At 43.6% G+C, this 21,333-nt stretch overlaps 1 protein-coding gene across 1 annotated transcript; it reads right to left on the minus strand.

Moving 5' to 3' along the window:
• Positions 1–858: 858 nt before the first annotated feature.
• TMBIM6 (transmembrane BAX inhibitor motif containing 6) lies at positions 859–17,529 on the minus strand (the record flags this gene model as incomplete). The annotated part of the gene is made up of 9 exons (XM_080706079.1): positions 859–882; positions 2,256–2,331; positions 4,856–4,956; positions 6,102–6,181; positions 6,379–6,476; positions 7,377–7,425; positions 11,871–11,991; positions 13,824–13,932; positions 17,474–17,529. The coding sequence occupies 9 exons, from the start codon at positions 17,527–17,529 to the stop codon at positions 859–861; spliced, it is 714 nt and encodes a 237-aa protein (XP_080562205.1).
• Between the last annotated feature and the right edge of the window lie 3,804 nt (positions 17,530–21,333).

Raw genomic sequence — 21,333 nt, forward strand, 5'->3', positions numbered from 1 at the left:
GAATGCCTCTAGGTTCAATTCCCAGCAACACCCCAAAAAAAAAAAAAAAAAAAAAAAAAAAAAACCCCACCAACAATACATAAATGCCAGGAACAATCCAGGAATACTATATGCCATCTGTACTTTGCCATATGTACTCAGCCTTTCCATAAATGCCTGACAAGAATTAGTCTTTCCTTTGGCAGAAATCCTCCCACTCCATGGATGTAAACAAGCAGATTCCTTGAAGGTCAGGCAGGGTGGGAAAGGGAACACATACCAGTCCACACTCCCTCAGTGATGGCAAAGCAGAAAGGTGTTTGCCAGGCCAGCTTGGGGGCAGCGCAGAGGAAGCAAATGAGCAAGGGAGGCAGGTTCTGCTTTCTTTGTAGGGCTGACAGTTCAGATATATAACAAGTCTGAGTTAACCAAGAGACCATCAAACTCCTTCCTAATGGCAAAGACATTGCCCAGTCTCACAGGAACTGTGTGCAAACCACACGAAGGAAGCCTGGTTGAGGAGGCTCTACTAATGTCTGGGCCCACCTGGTGAGGTGCGGGGGAGTGCCGACTGCCGGGGTCTGCTCCCTCGGCTGGACCCACTCTTCACCACAGTGGACCTGATGCAGATCAAGAGGCTACAGATGGGCTGACAGAAAAGGGGGTGAGGAAAACCCCCCAGAAATACGAAGCCAAACTCCAAACTATATTCTGCTAATCAGTTTTTTGATCAAAAATTCAAAAGAGAGAAAACCACAAAGTACAAAAGCTTTTCTGATGCTTTTCATTATCACAGAACACGCCACCTGCAATGTGTGCAAAGAGGAAATGAAGGGTGGAGGGACAAGAAGTCAAACTGGGAAAGCCTGAATGCTCATTTCACTTCTTCTCTTTCTTCTTGTCCTATAAATGAACAAACAAAAATCACACAATTAATTTTTGGCATTTGACATGCAGGCCTGAAGTCTGAAGTGGAGTCAGGTATGGTAGCACATGTCTGTAATCTTAGCTGCTGGGGCAGAAGGACCCCAAGTTTGTAGGGAGACTGTCTCAAGTTTGAAGGAAACTGTCTCAAAATAAAAAGGGCCAAGGATGCAGCTGAATGGTGAAGTGCTTGCCTAGCACGAACCAGTCACTGGCGCCAATCTCCAGGACTGAAAAAGTCTTGAATGAGCCTTTGGTTAGCAATTAGAAGGGATCTGGACATGTTCCCTCGAGCTCAACAAAAAACAAACATCAACCATCATTCACTGGTGGTCTTTCCCCAAAGTTGCTGGCAGAGAACAGCAGTTAAGCAGATGTCCCCAGCCCCACCCACCTGGGTGGGCTGCCTGATCGTCCTCAGCCACTTACAACCACCACCATAGCTCAGATCCCAGAAACTCAAGGCCAAGACCCCAACTTTCCATTGGGCCTGAAAAGTGCTCCTCCCTAGAGGGTGGGCATGAATCCACAACATAAGCAGACATTCACAGATAACCCAGCCCAGAGGACCCATCGCTCAATCTTAGGTGGAAGCCCAATGTGTTAAAAGAATAAAGGCTAAGTTGCTCTGATGTAAACTGGGGCACTGCTTGGTGCTTAGTCTATCAATCTCATTTAATTCCCTGCCTCCCTTACTACTGTACTCAGGTTCCAGAATAAGGTCTGTAATGAAAAGCTTACAGTTTCATTTGTTCCCCCATCGCTGGGATAGACTATTTAATACAGATCACTTCTTCTTTTCTTAAGAGGTAAAACTATCAATGAGCATTTATTAAGTACCTTTGCTCATACACAGACATGACAGATGTGCCATAACTAACTCAACTTTATAGGTGAGCAATGGGATCACAGAGATGTTAAGGAAGTTGTATAGACTACAGACTGCTTTTTTGGAAAAGAAATTAAAACTGACATGTGGCTATTATCAGTCTATTTTTGAAATTTACAAAAGATGGCTGCCAGTATTATATGACCCCCTATCCATTATCTTTTTCTGAGTCATAATTATCTTTACAACCTTTAAGTTCTCCAAATAATAGGTTCTTATTGCCATTGAAATTCTTTTCCCTTTGATACTAATCTCAGGGATTAGTTACGGGGAGGACAAAAAAGGATTGTTTTTCTTATTTCTTTTCTCCATCAGCTGAAGGTTTCACATTTGCCTCTTGCTTAGTGGCCTGCCTTATCGTTACCTTGAACCTACACAATGTATGAAAAGTTTTCAGATCTGATGTACACAGAGATGCTGATGAGATGAGATTCTTTCATATGTGGGTTGTAAGCTGACTAACCTTCTCATTCATGGCCAGAATCATCATGAGTTTTCTGAAGAGAGTAACGAAATCTAAGAAGAGATCAATGCAGTGCCTGAAAGAGAACAACCAAGTAAGGACTACATTTCCCATTTTCCTCCACCCACAAGCCAACAAAGTGGAAGAATATAAACTCTACTTCACCCACAAATCAGTTTCTCTGAGATTCCACCCCAACTAAGGAAGTAAATCTGGTGTCTGGGATCCTTTTCAAATCAATGAAGCCACAAGGGCTTTGGACTGTGTAAAAGCTCAAATCTGAACCCTGAATTACTAATTACTATGAGACTTTGAAAGGATTACTACCCTAAAACACACACACACACATCTGCTTTTCCTTATCCAAGATTTAAAGAATACAGAAGCCAGGCATGGTGGCACACACTTGTAATCCCAGCATTCGGGAGGCTGAGGCAGGAGAATAGCGGTTCAAAGCCAGCCTCAGCTACTTAGTAAGGCCCTTTGCAACTCAGTAAGACCCTGTTTCAAAATAAAGAATAAAAATTAGGGCTGGGGAAGTAGCTTGGAAGTAGAATGCCCCTGGGGATTCAGTCCCAGTACCCCAAAAATAAAAAAAAAGTAATACAGAGACTATAACGAGTAAAAGGAGATGGGAGTGGTGGTGCAGGTTTGTATCCAGTACAGAAGGATTGCAGGTTCATGGCCAGCCTGAGCAACTTAGTGAGGTCCTCTGTAATTTAATGAGATCCTGTTTTTTTGTTTGTTTTTTGTGGTACTGGAGTTGGAACCCAGGGGCTTTTCTACCTCTGGGCTATACTCCCAGACCTATTTTATATTTTATTTTCAAATAGGGTCTCACTAAGTTGCTGAGAGCCTCATTAAATAGCTGAGGCTGGCTTCAAAACGGTGTGATCCTCCTATCTCAGCCTCCCAAGTGCTGGGATTACAAGCGCGTACCACCACATCTGGCTCCGAGATCCTGTTTCAAAATAAAAAATAAAAAGGGCTGGGTGAGGTGGCGCACGCTTGTAATCCCAGCATCTGAGAGGCAGAGACAGGAGGATAGTGGTTCGTGGCCAGCCCCAGCTACTTGGTGAGGTGCTTTGCAATTCAGTGAAACCCTGTTTCGAAATAAAGAATTAAAAAAATATGGCTGTGGGTGTAGCTTAGAGGTAGAATGCCCTTGGGTTCCATTCCCAGTACCGAAAGGAAGGAAGGAAGGAAATAGGGTTCAGAGGGCTCAATAATAAATTTATGGAAAGCTGGGTGTGGTGGTACACACTTGCAATCCCAGCATTTGGGAGGCTGAGTAGGAGGATCACGGTTCACTGCCAGCCTCAGCTATTCAGTGAGACCCTTTGTAACTCAGTGAGACCCTGTTTTAAAATAAAGAATAAAAAATAGGGTTGGGGTATAGCTTGGAACTAGAATGGCCCTGGGTTCCATTCCTAATACTGAAGAATACTGAAGGGAGAGAGAGGGAGAGGGAGAGAGACAGGGAGAAAGACAGGGAGGGAGGGAGAGAGAGAGAGAGAGAGAGAGAGAGAGAGAGAGAGAGAGAGAGTGTGAGAGTGAGAGTGAGAGTGAGAGTGAGAGTGAGAGTGAGAGAGAGAGAGAATAGAGAAAGACCACCCTCTCTCCTGCCTAGAGGTAGCTATTAAGGCTGGGGGTATAGCTCGGTGACAGATTGCTAGTATGTATGAGGCTTTGATTTCAATTCTGCCATTGTAAATGGGAAGAAAACTCTAAAATACATATACATAAGTCTGGCTTTTTTATTGTTGTTTTCTGTGGTGCTAGGGATTGAACCCAGGAGCATTCTACCTCAAAACTAAACCCCCAGCCCTATTTAAAAATAAAATAGGCCGGGCTTGGTGGTGCACGCTTGTAATCCCTGCGCTTGGGAGGCTGAGACAGGAGGATCACACAGGTTCGAAGCCAGCCTCAGCTACTTAGTGAGGCTCTCAGCAACTTAGTGAGACCCTGTTTCTAAATAAAGAATAAAATAGGTCTGGGAGTATAGCCTGGAGGTAGAAAGCCTCTGGGTTCCACCCCAGTACCATCAAAAAAAATAATAATAATGAAAAAATAATAATAAAACAAACCCCCAGCCCTATTTTTTATTCTTTACTTTGAAACAGAGTTTCAATAAGTTGTGAAAGGCTTCACTAAGTAGCTGAGGCTGGTTATGAACATGCAATTCTCCTGACTCAGCCTCCCAAGTACTATCGCAAGCATGGGCCACCAGGCCTGGCTATTAAATCTGGTTTTAAAAAATCCAATTCCTAGCTGGTCATGGTGATACATGCCTATAATCCCAGTACCTGGAAGGCAAGAAAGGAGGATTGCAGATTCATGGCCAGTCTCAGCTACTTAGGCCCTCTGCCAACTAGCGAGACCCTGGGCTCAATCCCTAAGTACAGAAAAAATAAAATCCAACACCTTTCAGGAAGTAAGGAAAACAAAGTTGCTGATAGGTAATCCCCGAACCATGTTACTACACACATTCCTAATGCTTGGCCAAATAATTTTAGCAGTGGAATGGAATGGTATGCCCCAACCTCTGTTATTACAGATCAGTTACCATCAAAAACACCAGATACAAACATCACACTCACCAGATATAATCCTTATCACCATGTTCAGCCTTCTCAATGATGAGTTGAGTATCAAAAAGGACAAAGCCACACATGACCACTAGCCCCACATATAAGTTTGCCTAACAAAAGAAAAATGAGATGAAGTTATCATATAGTCCGTAGTTGCAGTAGAAAAAAAAAATCCGTATTTTCTGGCTCTCTGCCACCTCAAAGTATATCAAACACTAACCCAATAAATAAGGATGAAGATCATATTGCTTCCCAAGGCACAATTCTACTTCCAATTTCAAGTCAGTGAGAAGCTTCCACAATAGGATGCTGCCAGACTGACCTGGGACCAATGATATCTGAGCAACCTGCATTCTCAGCTACACCCAACTATGTCTGCCCTGTGCCTTCACCTGTGGCAGAGGCTGCATCATACAGGGGCTAGGTGGGAAGGCTTGGAGGGCACTTCCCAAAGGTGGGATCCTGGAGGACTTCTAGCATACCCTGCTTTAGAGTTAGCCAGAAAAAAGCATTATGAGGCACATAGTAAACTCTTAACTCCAACCCCAGCCCTAATCCCAACCCCAACCAAAACATTTAAAAAAAACGAGGCCAGGCGTGGTGGCACACGCTTATCCCCGCGCTTGGGAGGCAGAGACAGGAAGATCGCGCAGGTTCAAAGCCAGCCGTGCTGGCTTAAGAGACCCTGTTTCCAAATAAAAACATAAAAAATGGGTCTGGAAGTGGTAGCCCAGAGGTAGAAGGGTTTCCAGGAACCCCAGTACCACCAAAAAAAAAAAAAAAAAAAAAAAAAAAAAGAGGCCTTGGAGGTAGACACAGGAGGATCACAGGTTCACAGACAGCCTCATCTACTTAGTGAGGCCCTCCATAACTTAGTGAGACCCTATTTCAAAATAAAGAATAAGCTGGGCGTGATGATGCACGCTTGTAATCCCCACGCTTGGGAGGCTGAGACAGGAGGATCGCACAGGTTTGAAGCCAGCCTCAGCTGAGTGAGGCTCTCAGCAACTTAGTGAGACCCTGTTTCCAAATAAAGTATAAAATAGGTCCGGGAATATAAGCCCAGATTAAAAAAAAAAAAAAAAAAAAAAAAAACCCGAGTTCCTCTAGTACCACCAAATAAATAACAAAAGAAAAGGAAAGAAAGGAAGAGAAAAGAAAGAAAAAATAGGGCTTTGGATGTAGCTCAGAGGTAGAATGCCCCTGGGCTCAATCCCCATAAATGGCTGCTAGAAAGTTCTATGAAAAATCTCACCTGGAAAAGCCAAATGGATCCAAAGAAAAGGTTCCCCAGGGAAGACATGAGCATCAGGCTCATAGCTGACATCAAGATACCTATTAAGACACAGCAAAAGTTCCGTGAGAGAAGCCAAAGCAAAGTAAAGCACTCTCATTAAGGCCATTTTTTACATTCTCCAAAATGAAGGCTTTTAATATCAACCCAACAGTCACCAGGGAATTGAGGAAGGGAAAGAATCCTGGTGAGATTTCCAGCCAGAGCAGAGCTCTGCTGTTTCCTCGTCCACACTTACCTCCCAGAAAGAGGTAGCTCCGGCGCTTAGCATAGAGTGCACTCAGAGTGAAGCAGGTGAAGATCATTGCTGTGCCCATGAAGGCAGTGGGAAGGATGCTGGCAAAAAAATGAACCATTAAGAGTTTGAGGGCTTTGGGTATGTGGCTTATATTTACAAGGCTTCTCTCTCTCTCTTTTCTGGTACTGGGGATTGAACCCAGGAGCATTCTACCTCTGAGTTACACCCCCAGCCCTATTTTATTTCTTTATTTTGAGACAGGGCCTAAATTGCTGGCTATGAACCTTTAATCCTCCTATATTAGCCTCCCAAATATTTTATATTTTATTTAGAAACAGGGTCTCACAAAGTTGCTGAGAGCCTCACTAAGTAGCTGAGGCTGGCTTTGAACCTGTGCAATCCTCCTGTCTCAGCCTCCCAAGCGCTGGGATTACAAGCATGTGCCACCATGCCTGGCATTTTATTCTTTATTTTTTTGAAACAGGCTTTCACTGAACTGCAAAAGGTCTCATTAAGTAGGAGCCGAGGCTGTCTTCGAACCGCGATCTTCCTGTCTCAGCCTCCCAAATGCTGGGATTACAAGCATGTGCCACCACGCCCGGGTGTGATTTGATTTATTTGGAACAGTCTTGCTAGGTTGATAAGAGTCTTACTACTTGCTGAGGCTGTACTTGAACCTGCGCTCCACCTGTCTCAGCCTCTCAAGTATTGGAATTACAAGTACATGCCACCATACCCAGTCTTTTTTTTGTGCTACTGGGGGTGGAAACCTTCTATCTCCAGTCTACACCCCCAGACCTATTTTATTTCATTTTTATTTGGAAAGAGGGACTCACTAAGTTGCTGAGAGCCTCATTAAATTGCTGAGACTGGCTGGGAATCTGCAATCCTCCTGTCTCAGCTTCTCAAGTACTGGGATTACAAGTGTGTGCCACTATGCCTGGCTAGAAGGTATATTCTTTAAGGTAAAAAAAGACATAAACTACTAAAACAGTTACCTGGGATTGACAGCGATGCAGAACTCCAAAGCAGGGCCCAGGCCAACTCCTAGGAAACAAACCATCCCAGAACACATTATTACCAAAAGTTCTTTTGTTTTTTTTTTTTTGGTGTGTGTGTGCGTGTGTTACTGAGGGTAGAACCCAGGGGCTTTCTACCTCCGGGCTATACTCCCAGACCTGTTTTATACTATTTGAAAACAGGGTCTAAGTTGCTGAGAGCCTCACTAAGTAGCTGAGGCTGGCTTCGAACCTGTGCGATCCTCCTGTCTCAGCCTCCCAAGCGTAGGGATTAGAAGCGTGAGCCATCACGCCCGGCCTAAGTTCTTTCGTTTTTGTGGTGTTGGGAATTGAACCCAGGGGCATTCTATTCCCAAGCTACACTCCTAGCCCTATTTTATTTTGCACTATTTTATTATTTTTATTATTACGTTTTTGGGGGGCTTTTTTTGGTGGTACTGGGGGTGGAACCCAGGGGCTTTCTACCTCCGGGCTATACTCCCAGACCTATTTTATACTTTATTTGGAAACAGGGTCTCACTAAGTTGTTGAGAGCCTCACTCAGTAGCTGAGGCTAGTTTTGAACCTGTGTGATCCTCCTGTCTCAGCCTCGCAAGCGCGGGATTACAAGCGTGCGCTACCACGCCCGGCTTTTTTATTACGTTTTAAAATACTAAAGATATAATCCAAGGACATTCTATCTCCAAGCTACACCCTAGCCCTTATTCTTTTTTTTTTTTTTTTTTTGTGATACTGGGGGTGGAACCCAGAGGCTTTCTACCTCTGGGCTATACTCCCAGACCTATTTTATATTTTATTTGGAAACAGGGTCTCACTAAGTTGCTGAGAGCCTCACTAAGTAGCTGAGGCTGGCTTCTAACCTGTGCGATCCTCCTGTCTCAGCCTCCCAAGCGTGGGGATTACAAGCGTGCGCCACCACGCCCGGCTTATTCTTTATTTTGAAACAGGGTCTCACTAAACTGTGAAGGGCCTTACTAAATAGCTAGGGCTGGACACAAACCCACGATTCTCCTGTTTCAGTCTCTCAAGTACTGGGATTACAAGCCTGTGCCACCATGCCTGCAATCACTTGTTTATTTACTTATTAATCCATTTATCTGTGGTACTGGAGATTGAGCCCCAGGGCACTCTATCTTCAAGCTGTACCCCCAGCTTTATATTTTTATTTTGAAACAGGGTCTCGCTAGGCTGATGAGAGTCTCGCTACTTGCTGAGGCTGTCCTTGAACCTGTGATCCTCCTATCTCAGCTTCCCAGGTAGGATTGCAGGCATGGGTAATCATGCCCAGTTTTTATTTTATTTTTGCAGTATTGGGGATGAAACCCAGGGGCATTCTACCTCCAACCTACACCCCAGCCCTGTTTTTTTATTCTTTATTTTGAAACAGGGTCTGAGTTGCAAAGGGCCTAAGTAGCCGAGGCTGTCCATAAACCGCAATCCTCCTGTCTCAGCCTCCCAAATGTTGGGATTACAAGAGCGCGCCACCACGCCCAGCTTTTTGTTTATTTTGAAACAGAATCTAACTAAGTGGTGGAAGGCCTAAATTGCTGTGGCTGGCCTTTAACTGTGAACCTCCAGTCTCAGTCTCCCAAGTATTGGGATTATAGACATGTGCCACCACGTCCAGTTCCAAAAATTTTGTTTTTTGCGGTACCAGGGATGGAACCCAAAGGCACTGTGCCTCTGAGCTACACCCCCAGAACTATTTTTTTAGTCTTTTTTTGAAACAGGGTCTCACTGAATTGCAAAGGGCCTTGCTAAGTAGCTAAGGCTGGCCGAAAACTGTGATCCTCCAGTCTCTGCCTCCTGAATGTTGGGATTACAAGCATGCACCACCATACCCAGCCCAAAAACTCTTAAAGGGGACCCTTATTCAAAAGCTGATTAATAACACAGGCATGAGCCGGGCATGGTGGCACATGCTTATAATCCCAGGATTTGGGAGGCTAACACAGGAGAATCGTGGTTCTAGGACAGCCTCAGCTACTTAGTGAGGCCCTCTGCAACTCAGTGAGACCCTGTTTCAAAATAATAAAAAATAGGGCTGGAGGCCAGGCGTGGTGGCACACGCTTGTAATCCCCATGCTTGGGAGGCAGAGACAGGAGGATCGCATAGGTTTGAAGCCAGTCTCACTGGCTTAGGAGACCCTGTTTCCAAATAAAAAAAAGTGAGCCAGGCTTGGTGGTGCATGCTTGTAATCCCCGCACTTGGGAGGCTGAGACAGGAGGATTGCACGGGTTCAAAGCCAGCCTCAGCTACTTAGTGAGGCTCTGAACAATTTAGTGAGACCCTGTTTCCAAATAAAATATACAAAAGGTCTGGGAGTATAGCCCAGAGGTAGAAAGCCTCTGGGTTCCACCCCAGTACCACCCAAAAAAAAAAAAAGATACAATAGGTCTGGGAGTACAGCCGGGAGGTAGGAGAGGTTCCAGGAACCCCAGTACAACACATACAAAAAAAAAAAAGGGCTGGAGGTGTAGCATGCACCTGGGTTCCATCCACAGAACCACAAAAAACAAAACAAAACAAAAAAAAACAGGCATGCTCATGCTCCTAAAATACAAGCATGTAAACTAAAGTAATTAAATCTCCCTTTCTTCCTTAATCATTTAAGAGAATATATACCTGAGGCATTTATTTATAGATAAAACTATAAAATTGTCTGCTTTAGCTCAAAATCATGGATGATTCCAGGAGGAATAGAAACCAGAAAAAAAGGAGGCATCTCAAATAGTTTCAAGTTGGAATGATGAGAGACTATAACGTGGGCCAGATTAGGAATTAGGACAAAATGCAGGGTTGGTGGCCAGCAACCACGCAGTAATGCAAGACTCCCTTTGTAACAGAGAAAGGCCAGACCGGTTCTGCAGCAGGACACCTGCCAATGGGAGTTCAACCTGTTCTAGCCCAGTATTTCTTCTACTCTGGCTATTTCCTCTCCTGATAATTCTACTCTTTAATGCCTTTGAAAACTAGCTTTGGGCCAGGTGTAGCGACTCATGCTTATAATCCCAGTACTTGAGAGGCTGAAACAGGAGGATCGTAGGTTCCTATTAGAAGTAAGTAGTACTAGCCAGGTGTGGTGGTGCACACTTGAAATCTCAGCACTTGGAAGATTAAGACAAGAAGATCGTGCAGGTTCGAAGCCAGCCTCAGCTGTCTTAAGAGACCCTGTTCCCAAATAAAAGATGTAAGATAGGTCTGGGAGTGTACCCTGGAGGTAGAAGGCCCCTGGGTTCCAGTCCCAGTACCACACACACAAAAAAAAGTAGTACTAGCTGGGTGTGGTGACCCATGTTTGTAATCCTAGTACTTGGGATCTCAGGTTCAAGGACAGCTTCAGCAATTTAGTGAGGCTCTCAGAACCTAGTGAGATCCTATTTCCAAATAAGAAATACACTCTCTTAAGCCGGGTATGGTGGCACACGCTTGTAATCCCAGCATGTGGGAGGCTGAGACAGGAGGATCGCGATTCGCAGACAGCCTCAGCTACTTAGTGAGGCCCTCCATAACTTAGTGAGACTATTTTAAAATAAAGAATAAAGAATAGGGCAGGGGTGTAGCTCAGAGGTTGAATGCCCCTGGGTTCCATCCATCCCAGACCTTCAATTCCCAGTACCACACACAAAAAAAGAGATAAACAGTACAAAGAAAATCATATTCAAACACAAGTCTGATGATAGTACAGATAAAGAGACCAGGTCGGTGTGGTGATGAATGCTTGTAATCCCAGCATTTGGGAGGCTGAGACCAGAGGATTTCAGTTTGCAGAAAGCTTCAGCTACTTAACGAGGTCCTTCACAACTCAGTGAGACCCTATTTCAAAAATAAAAAGACAGCAGGGTATGGTGGTGCACACTTGTAACCCCAGCATTTGGGAGGCTGAGATAGGAGGGTCGCAGTTTGCTGACAGCCTCAGCTACTTAGTGAGGGCCTCTACAACTTAGTGAGACCCTGTTTCAAAATAAACAATAAAAAATAGGGCAGGGGTATAGCTTGGAAGTCAAATGTCCCTTGGTTCCACCCCTAGACACGCGCAAAAATAAATAAATAAATAAATAAAAAATAAGACTACCAGTCAGACGTGGTTGTGCAAACTTGTAATTCCAGCATTTGGGAGGCTAAGACTGGAGGATCACGGTTCGCAGACAGCCTCAGCTACTTAGTGAGGCCCTTTGCAATCCAGTGAGACCCTGTTTCAGAAATAAGACTAAAAAATAGGGCTGGAGTACAGCTCACCCCCTGGGTTTCATCCCCAGTACCAAAAGAAAAAAAAAGGGGGAAAAAAATCACAGCAGAGATGACTCTCTACAAACAGAAGTCTTCTGAAGAAATATACAACTGGAATAGGCAAAGTATGCCAATAGAGTTAACTCAGAATTAATACAATAAATAAATCTCAACTTTAGTCTAAAGAGATACTAAACATAATCCTTCCCCTTCCTAACAATTAAACACATCCCTTAACCTACCTGTAAGGAAAGCAAATCCAGCAAGAAGTCCCAGTCGTTTCTGCTCAGTTTCATGGTTATGAGGTGTTGCCATCAGCCAAATCATTAACCCCAAGGAGCCCAAGGCAGAAAGCAGGCCAGCCTGTCAGAGCCAGTCAATAATTAAATGCTTGAAGTTTCAAATATATTCTGCAATAGACCTTTCTGGGTTCAAACACTCATTTGAACTGCCCAATATATACCTCTAACCTGGAGGCTGAGGGCGGGAGGGGGGGGGGCAGGGGCAGTGCGTTCTTAGGGATGGGGAGAGAAACCAGAAGCTTTGAAGCTGATGGTGGTTGCTGGAGGCTATTCTGGCTTGGGTAGTCCATCAGCTCAAACTATAAGTGAGTTCTGCTCAACAAATAGAAAGGATGAGCCAAAATGACAAGTGCTTGAAACACATTCCATTTGCAGAAGAAAAAGAGCCCTTTAGGGCTTTTATCTGGTGATGAGAATTGAACCCCAGGGGCTTTCTACCTGAGGTATACCCCCCCAACCATTGTTATGACACATGATTGTAATTCCAGTACTTGGGAGCTGAGGCAGGAGATCACAGGTTTGAAGACACCATCAGCAAGTAGTGAGGCTATCATCAACCTAGTGAGACCATTAAAAAAAAAAAAAAAAAAAAGGGCTGGGAGGTAGCTCGGAGGTAGAATATCCCTAGGTTCAATCCCCCCCCAAAAAAAAGAGAGAGGAGAGAAAAAAAAGCAGCCAGGCACAGTGGTGCATGCCTATAATCCTTGCTACTTGGGAGGTTTAGCCAAGAAGATGGCAAATGTGAGGCAGGCTTGAGCAAACTCAGCAGGACCCTACCTCAAATAAAAAATGAAAAGGGCTGGGGATGTAGCTCAGTAGCAGAACACTTGCCTAGTATGTGTGAAGCATTAGGGGTTAATTCTCAGTATGTGTATATGTGTGTACGTGTGTGATGCAAGTCCTCTGAGTATGTGCAATAATTTTCCCTTGCCAGAAGATATGTGAGCAAAGGATAGTTCTCTACAGTGGCAATGCCAGCACAAACAAAATGTATATTTATGTTAAAGAGAAATAAGACTTGGACTTTAAGACTACCTTTTTAATTAGGCTTTAAACTGTGCCTTCTACTGCTAGCCAAACTCAACCCTCCCTCAACACAGGGAAATGAGCTGCTAAAGGTGTCATTCAACCATACAGATAACACGTGATCAAAGAATAAAATGGATCAAATCCATAAAAATCTAAATTCCGCCTCTCCTGAAAATCCACTTTAATCAGTGTTTTATACTCAAGTATGTAATGGTCATTGAGGTAATCAAGAACAGAGGAGACAGAATGGCTACAACGTGAAAGAATCCCAGCTTGCACTTCATGCTTTACTGGGGTTGTAGCATGTCTTGTATGTCAACATGCACACACCACTAGATGTCAAGGTTAAAATACTTTGTGAGCTGGGCATGGTGGCACACGCTTGCAATCCCAGTACTTGGGAGGCAGAGACAGGAGGATCATGCAGGTTCAAAGTCAGCCTCAGTTACTTAGTGAGGCTCTCAAAACTTAGTGAGACCCTGTTTCCAAATAAAATATAAAATAGGTCTGGGAGTGTAGCCCGGAGGTAATAAGATCCTGGGTTCTATCTCCAGTACCACACACACACAAATAAATAAATAAAATAATAAAAAATCGGGTGAGGGTGTAGCTTGGAGGTAGAATGTTCCTGGGTTCAATTCCTACAAACACACACACACAAAAGATATTTTGTTTTCAGTATCTAGAGTGGCACACTTGTCAGAAAATTTAAACGGGTTTATGTGTTATGATTTAATGGCTTGCTGAGTTCCTATCTCACACTACTGATAAGGATTAAGGAGAGGCATGGAAATGGACTACCCTGCTGAGCTGATTTTTTCCTAATGCAGTTTGTGCCATAACCAGAGAGAAACCCATTCTTACCTGAATGAAATGAGTGACCACATGGACATAGGCTCCTGCAGCTGCCAGAAACATACACAGGGCAAAGCTGGCATAGACCTTCTTCAGGTGCTGCTGTGTAGAGGGGGTTCTAGGAAAGAATATTCACAATAGCCATCACATCTGGAACAATCTCGTCTCTAAGCTAAGTGTTATTTTCTTTTCTCTCTTCCCTGGGGGAGTATATGAAAGTTAAATTAAAAATAGTTTGAAGTACTTTGGGGCAAGTATATTTTATTAAAAAAAATTTCTGCACCAGGCATGGTGGCGCACGCTTGTAATCCCTGCGCTTGGGAGGCGGAGATAGGAGGATCACGCAAGTTCAAAGCCAGTCTCGCTGGCTTAGGAGACCCTGTTTCCAAATAAAAATATAAAAATAGGTCTGGGAGTGTCGCTCTGAAGTAGAAGGGTTTCCAGGAACCCCAGTACCACCAAAAAAAAAAAAAATTACCAAATGTAGTGGCCCACACATATAATTCCAGTACTGTGGAGGTGGAGACAGGAGGATTGCAGGCTCAAGGACAGCCTCAGCAACTTAGGAGACCCTGTTTCAAAATTAAAAATAAAATAGGGCCAGAGGTGTAGCTCAGAAGCAGAGGGTTCAACCTTCAGTACCCCCAAAAAAAGTTTTGAAAAATAGGTTAAAAGAATTTTTGTGTGTGATGCTGGGAATTAAACGTAGGGCTTTATAGCCAGGCGTGGTGGCGCACGCTTGTAATCCCCGCGCTTGGGAGGCAGAAACAGGAGGATCGCGCAGGTTCGAAGCCAGCCCCGCGCGCTGGCTTAGGAGACCCTGTTTCCAAATAAAAATGTAAAAATAGGTCTGGGAGTGTAGCCCGGAGGTACAAGGGCTTCCAGGAACCCCAGTACCACCAAAAAAAAAAACAACAAAAAACAAAAAAAAAAACAACAAAAAAAAAGTAGGGCTTTACACATAGTGCTCTTCCCTAAGCTACATGCTCAGCCTTTATAATAATTTTTTTGTGTTGGAGACTGAACCCAAGGACATTCTACATCTGACTTACACTTCTAGCCCCATTTATTTATTCATTATTTATTTTGCAGTACTGGAGATGGAACCCTCTGAGCTACAACCCCAGCTCTATTTTTTTATTCTTTATTTTGAAACAGGGTCTCCCTGAGTTGCAAAGGGACCTCACTAAGTAGCTAAGGCTGTCCACGAACCTGCAATCCTCCTATCTCCCCAAGTACTAGGATTACAAGTATGCAGCACTACACCTGGTTTATTTATTTATTTATTTTTATTTTATTTTTTTGTGGTACTGGAGGTAGAACCTAGGGGCTTTTCTACCTCCAGGCTATACTCCCAGACCTATTTCATATTTTGTTTGGAAACAGGGTCTCACTAAGTTGCTGAAAGCCTAAGTAGCTGAGGCTGGCTTCAAACCTGTGTGACCCTCCTGTCTCAGCCTCTCAAAAGCACTGTGTGCACCACCACACCTGGCTCTCTGGTTTATTTATTTTTGCAGTACTGAGGATTGAGCCCAGGGGAATTACACAAGTTCCATGTATTTATTTTTTTTTAATTTTGAAATAGGATCTCACTAGGTTAATGAGAGTCTCACTACTTACTGAGGTTGTCCTGGAACCTGTGATCCTCCTGTCTGAGCTGCCCTTGGAATTACAGTACCACCACACCCAAGTTATACCTTAACCCCATCTTTTTTTTTTTGTGGTGGTACTGGGGATTGAACCCAGAGGCATTCTATCTCCAAGCTGTACTCTAGCCCTATTTTATTTGGGGGGGGGGGTTGGGTACTGAGGATGGAACCCAGGGGCATTCTACATCTGAGCAACACCTCCAGCCCTATTTTTTATTCTTTAGTTTTGAAATAGGGTCTCACTGAGTTGCAAAGGGCCTCACTTAGTAGTAGCTGAGGCTGGTCTTGAACCCAGATCCTACTGTCTCAGCCTCCCAAATGCTGGGTTTACAAGCATGCACTACCACGCCCGGCTCCTATTTTTCATTCTTTGTTTTTAAGTAGGGTCCACTAGGTTGCAGAGGGCTTCATTAAGCAGCTGAGGCTGTCCACAAATCGTGATCCTCCTGTCTCAGCCTCCCAAGTACTGGGATTACAAGCGTGTACCAACAGGCCCAGCACCATTTTCTTTCTTAATTTGAAACAGTCTCAATAAATTGCAGAGGGCCTTGCTAAGTTGCTACGGTTGGCTTTGAACTTGTGATCCTGTCTCAGCCTCCCAAATACTTAGATTACAATCATGTACCACCATGCCTGGCTTATTTTTTATTTTAAAACAGGGTTTTGAGCCGGGTATGGTGGTGCACACTTGTAATTGCTTTTCATCCCAGCATTTGGGAGGCTGAGAAAGGAGGACTACGATTCGTGAACAACCTCAGCTATTTAGTGATACCCTTTGCAACTCAGAGAGACCTTGTTTCAAAATAATAAATAAAAAGTAGGGTTGGGGGTGTAGCTCAGAGATTGAAGCCACTGAGTTCCATCCTCAGTACTGCAAGAAAAAAAAATTTTTTTGTTAAAAGTTGTTGAGGATTAGATTAGAACCTATGATCCTCCTGTCTCAGCTTCCCAAGTATCCTTAACAAAACCTTAAATTCGCTGGATGTGGTGGTGGGTGCCTATAGTTCTAGTACTGGAAAACTGATAGGAGGTTCACACAAGTTCAAGGCCAGCCTTGGTGATTTAATAAAATCTGTCTTCAAAATAAAAAATAAGCCAGGCATGGTGGTGCACATTTACAATCCCTGCATTTGGGAGGCGGAGACAGGAGGATGTGGTTTGCAGACAGCTTCAGCTACTTAGTGAGACCCTTTACCAACTCACTGAGACCCTGTTTCAAAATAAAGAATAAAAAAATAAAAAACAGGACTTGGGGTATAGCTCGGAAGTAGAATGTCCCTGGGTTCTCCAGTACCACACACACACACACAAAAAAAAAAAAAAAAAAAAAAAAAAAAAAAAACCCCAAAAAACAAAACAAAAAAAACACCTGGGAGCTGGGTGTGGTGGCACACAAATTGAGTTAGTGGGGCCCTTTGCAACTCAGTGAGACCCTGTTTCAAAATAAAGAATAAAAAATAGGACTGGAGGTATAGCTCAGAGGTAGACTGCCCCTGGGTTCCATCCCCCGTACTGGGAAAAAAAAAAAAAAAACTGGGCATGGTAGTACAGATTTATAATTCCTGGGAGGCTTAGACAGAAGAATCACTGGTTTGCAGCCAGCCTCAGCAACTTATGAGGCCCTCCACAACTTAGACCCTGTTTCAAAATAAAAAATAAGCTGGGCGTGGTGGTGCACGCTTGTAATCCCCCCTGCGCTTGGGAGGCTGAGACAGGAGGATGGCACAGGTTTGAAGCCAGCCTCAGCTACTGAGTGAGGCTCTCAGCAACTTAGTGAGACCCTGTTTCCAAATAAAATATAAAATAGATCTGGGAGTATAGCCCGGAGGTAGAAAGCGTCTGGGTTCCACCCCCAGTACCACCAAAATAAATATAATAAAATAGGTCTGGGGGTATAGCTCAGAGGTACCCCTGGGTTCAATCACAAGTACCAAAATAAACAAATAAACTAGGAAAGAAATCAGACACAATAGGAAAAGCAGTAAGAAAGCACAAAATTAAACCACTTACATATGGGAAAATTTTAAAAGTGCATCAAAGTTGATCTTCCGATCAAATATATTCATGGTGAATATATGTGTCTGTGAGACACAGCCTCCGCTCTGTAGAATCAAGAATTTTAAAAAGTTAGATACTAAGACATATAAAATAGCACAAACAACATTCTTACTAAATATAGAAGCAAACAAATTTGGATAAACGAAAAGTTATCTAAAATTTCACTGCCCTAAAACAACCATTTTTATTTTATGTATGTCTCAGGTACATAAGCAACCATTTTAAAGAGGCAAAGGAGGAGCTGGGCATGTTGACACATACCTATAATCCCAGTACTTGGGAGGCTGAGACAGGAGGATCACAGCTAGCCTCAGCAACACAGCAAGACTCTCTGCAACCTAAGCCAGACCCAGTTTCAAAAACAAAAATAAAATAGGGCTGAGAGTATAGCTCAGAGGTAGAATGCCTCTGGTTCAACCCCCAGTACCACTAAGAAAAAAAAAAAAAAGGGTGTGTGTGGGGGGGAGGAGGGAGGCAGGGAACAACTGCCCATGCCTCCGATATAATCCCAAGGTCAGCCTCTGCAATTTAGCTGGACCCTGTTTCAAATTAAAATAAAAGCTGGGGCCCCCGCGTGGTGGCACATACTTGTAATCTCAGCATTTGGGAAGCAGAGACAGGAGGATCACAGCTGGTTCACAGCCTCAGCTACTTAGTGAGGCCTTTTGCAACCCCCAGTGAGACCCTATTTTAAAATAAAAATAAAATAGGGCTGGGGTGTAGATTTTAGACAGAATACCTTGGGGCTAAATCATACCCCCCCACACACAAAGGCATTTTATTTATTTATTTTTATGGTACTGGGGGTGGAACTCAGGGGCATTCTACCTCCAAACAACACCCCAGCCCTATTTTTTATTCTTTATTTTGAAACCGTCTCACTGAGTCAGCAACCGTCTCACTGAGTCAGCAAAAGGCCTCACTTAGTACCTAAGGCTTGCCACAAACCACGATCCTCCTGTCTCAGCCTCCCAAATGCTGGGATTACTAGCATGCACCACCACGCCAGGCTTACAAAAGCAAATTTAAATATTGGCTATTTTACTAATACCCAAGTTATATCAGGTCAACAACATGAAGTCAAGATCACACCCTTAGGTGCTGGGATTAAACCCAGGACCTCAGGCATACCATTAGCTACATTTCTAATATTCTCAAGGTTCTTAAGGTTTGTTCTCTTCCCTATCTCACATGTAATCTTAAACAAACAGGTTCAATCTATAGATCTAAAGAATTGATCAAGATTTTTTTTTTTTGCACCACCAGAGACTGAACCCAGGACATTCTACCTCCGAGCTACAGCCCACACCCTATTTTTTAAATTCTTTATTTTGAAACAGGGTCTGAGTTGCAAAGGGCCTCACTAAGTAGCTGAGGCTGGCTGTGAACCTGGATTCTCCTGTCTCAGCCTCTGAAGAACTAGGATTAGAAGTGTGGGCTACCATGCCCAGTGAGCTTTCATCTTTCTTAAATAACCCCCCCCCCAATTCTTATTAGGCCAATGACGCCCATCTATTGAAAAATCTAACAACAACAAAAAAAAGAGGGCAGTGGGGAAGACTCAATTCAAACATAAAACATAACCTGTTAAAGCTAGGCCAACTACTCATGCCCATTCTAATCGGTATCCAGCATAATGTTCCAACAAAATTAATCTAGGCAATGAAAATATAATCTTCAAGTCAATTTCCTAAGGAATCCTGGGCCAGTGCAAAGATGCTAGCTACTCTTAAGAGCTCAGAAACATCATTACCACTGGTTCCCTGAGGTTCTTTCTCCCTCAAATGAAACAATCAAAACTGCAGGCTGGCTTTCTCTGATTTCCTCCTCTCACCAACATTTCTACTCACCTCACTTCTTTTGTTAGTTCTGTTCTTAGGGATGGATACAGTAAGAAGCTGAAGAACCAACTACAGCTGCCGCTTTCGCCTCTAAGTCATAGGGCTCTGGGCTCTCTTGATCTAGATGGTGCAATTATTGCAGGCTGTTGCAAGGCCAAGCACAGCCTTCCATAACCATGATGAATGCATCCTCTAGAGAAAATGCTTACAGAATGGCAGAACCCAGGACCTGGAAAGTGTCTTTGTTTAAGGCTTCCATTAACACCCCTAATGACATCCCTTGGCACAACTTGCAACAATACTGAAGCAACCTGAAGAGCCAAATTTCTCAGTATTCACAACAGCCAAACTAAAGAGCCTCTTGCAAGAACCAAAAAAGGGGAGAGAACCCGGGGGTGGTGGCACACACGTGTAATCCCAGCATTCGGGAAGCAGAGACCAGACAGCCTCAGCTACTTAGCGGGGCCCTTCGCAACTCAGTGAAACCCTGTTTCAAAATAAAGAATAAAAAATAGGGCTGGAGGTATAGCTCGGAGGTAGAATGCCCCTGGGTTCCATCCCCAGTACCACAAAATAAAGGGGGGGGGATGTTAGAGGGCCACAAACATCCAGGGGAGGAGGAGGATTATGATTTTATTTTATTTATTTATTTATTTATTTTTTTTTTTTACAGTACAGGGGATTGAACCCAGGGCATTCTACCTCCAAGCTTTACACTAGCCCTATTTTTATTTTTTTTAGTGGTACTGGGGATGGAACCCAGGGGCCTTCTACCTCCGGGCTACACTCCCAGACCTATTTTATTATTTTATAGTTTATTTGGAAACAGGGTCTCTTAAGCCAGCGAGGCTGGCTTTGAACCTGCGCAATCCTCCTGTCTCAGCCTCCCAAGCATGGGGATTACAAGCGTGCGCCACCATGCCTGACTACACTAGCCCTATTTTTATTTTTTGTTTTGAAACAGGGTCTCTCTAGGTTTCTGAGAGCCTTGCTCCATTGCTGAGGCTGGCTTTGAACCTGTGATCGTTCTGTCTCATCCTCCCAAGTACTGGGATTACAAGCATGCACTAGCATGCCTGGACCGGAGGATTAAAAAGGCAAATCATGTAACCAGACCCCTATTCACAGAATCTGTGGGAAAGAACAATGGCAGAAATTCTTTTCCCAGTTTGCTCTTTGATGTTTCCCAAGGGTACTGACCAACTCTTTCTGGGGCTCTCTCACAAAAACCATTAATAAAAAAGCCAAATGTCAAAAGCTGTGTTGGTGGAGAGGAAAATGTCAATAATGTCACCATGATTTAATAGTTTGTCATTTTAAATAAATAAAACTTTCATTTTTTTTGGTATTGCTACCTATTAAAAACTTAAGTGAAACATGTAACTACCTAGTTTTAGAGATGAAAAAGTGTATGGCAACTTTAATACCGTTATGGAAAAAAAAAGAAATGCAAACAAGTAAGCATTTAATGTACAAGAAATAATGTATTTTAGAAATATTAAAATGTGAGGAGGAAAAAGTAGGTCTTAGAGGCAGGCACACACCTATAATCCCAGTATTTGGGAGGCTGAGACAGGTAGATCAGAGATTTGATGCCAGCCTCAATTTAGCCAAGGCCCTCAGCAATTTGAGAGAGACTCTTTCACCAGGCGTGGTGGCGCACGCTTGTAATTCCTCGCTTGGAAGGCAGAGACAGGAGGATTGCGCTGGTTTGAAGCCAGCCTTGCTGGCTTAAGAGACCCTGTTTCCTAATTAAAAAAAAAATATATAAAATAGGTCTGGGAGTGTAGCTCGAGGTAGAAGGGTTTCCAGGAACCCCAGTACCACCAAAAAAAAAAAAAAAAAAAAAGAGAGAGAGAGAGAGAGAGAGACAGAGACACTCTGTTTCAAAATAAAAAATTAGCCAGGCATGGTGGTGCACGTTTGTAATCCAGCATTTGGGAGGCTGAGGCAGGAAGATCATGATTCATG

The sequence above is a fragment of the Muscardinus avellanarius genome, assembly GCF_963383645.1.
Source record: "Muscardinus avellanarius genome assembly, chromosome: 11".
Lineage (NCBI taxonomy): Eukaryota > Metazoa > Chordata > Mammalia > Rodentia > Gliridae > Muscardinus > Muscardinus avellanarius.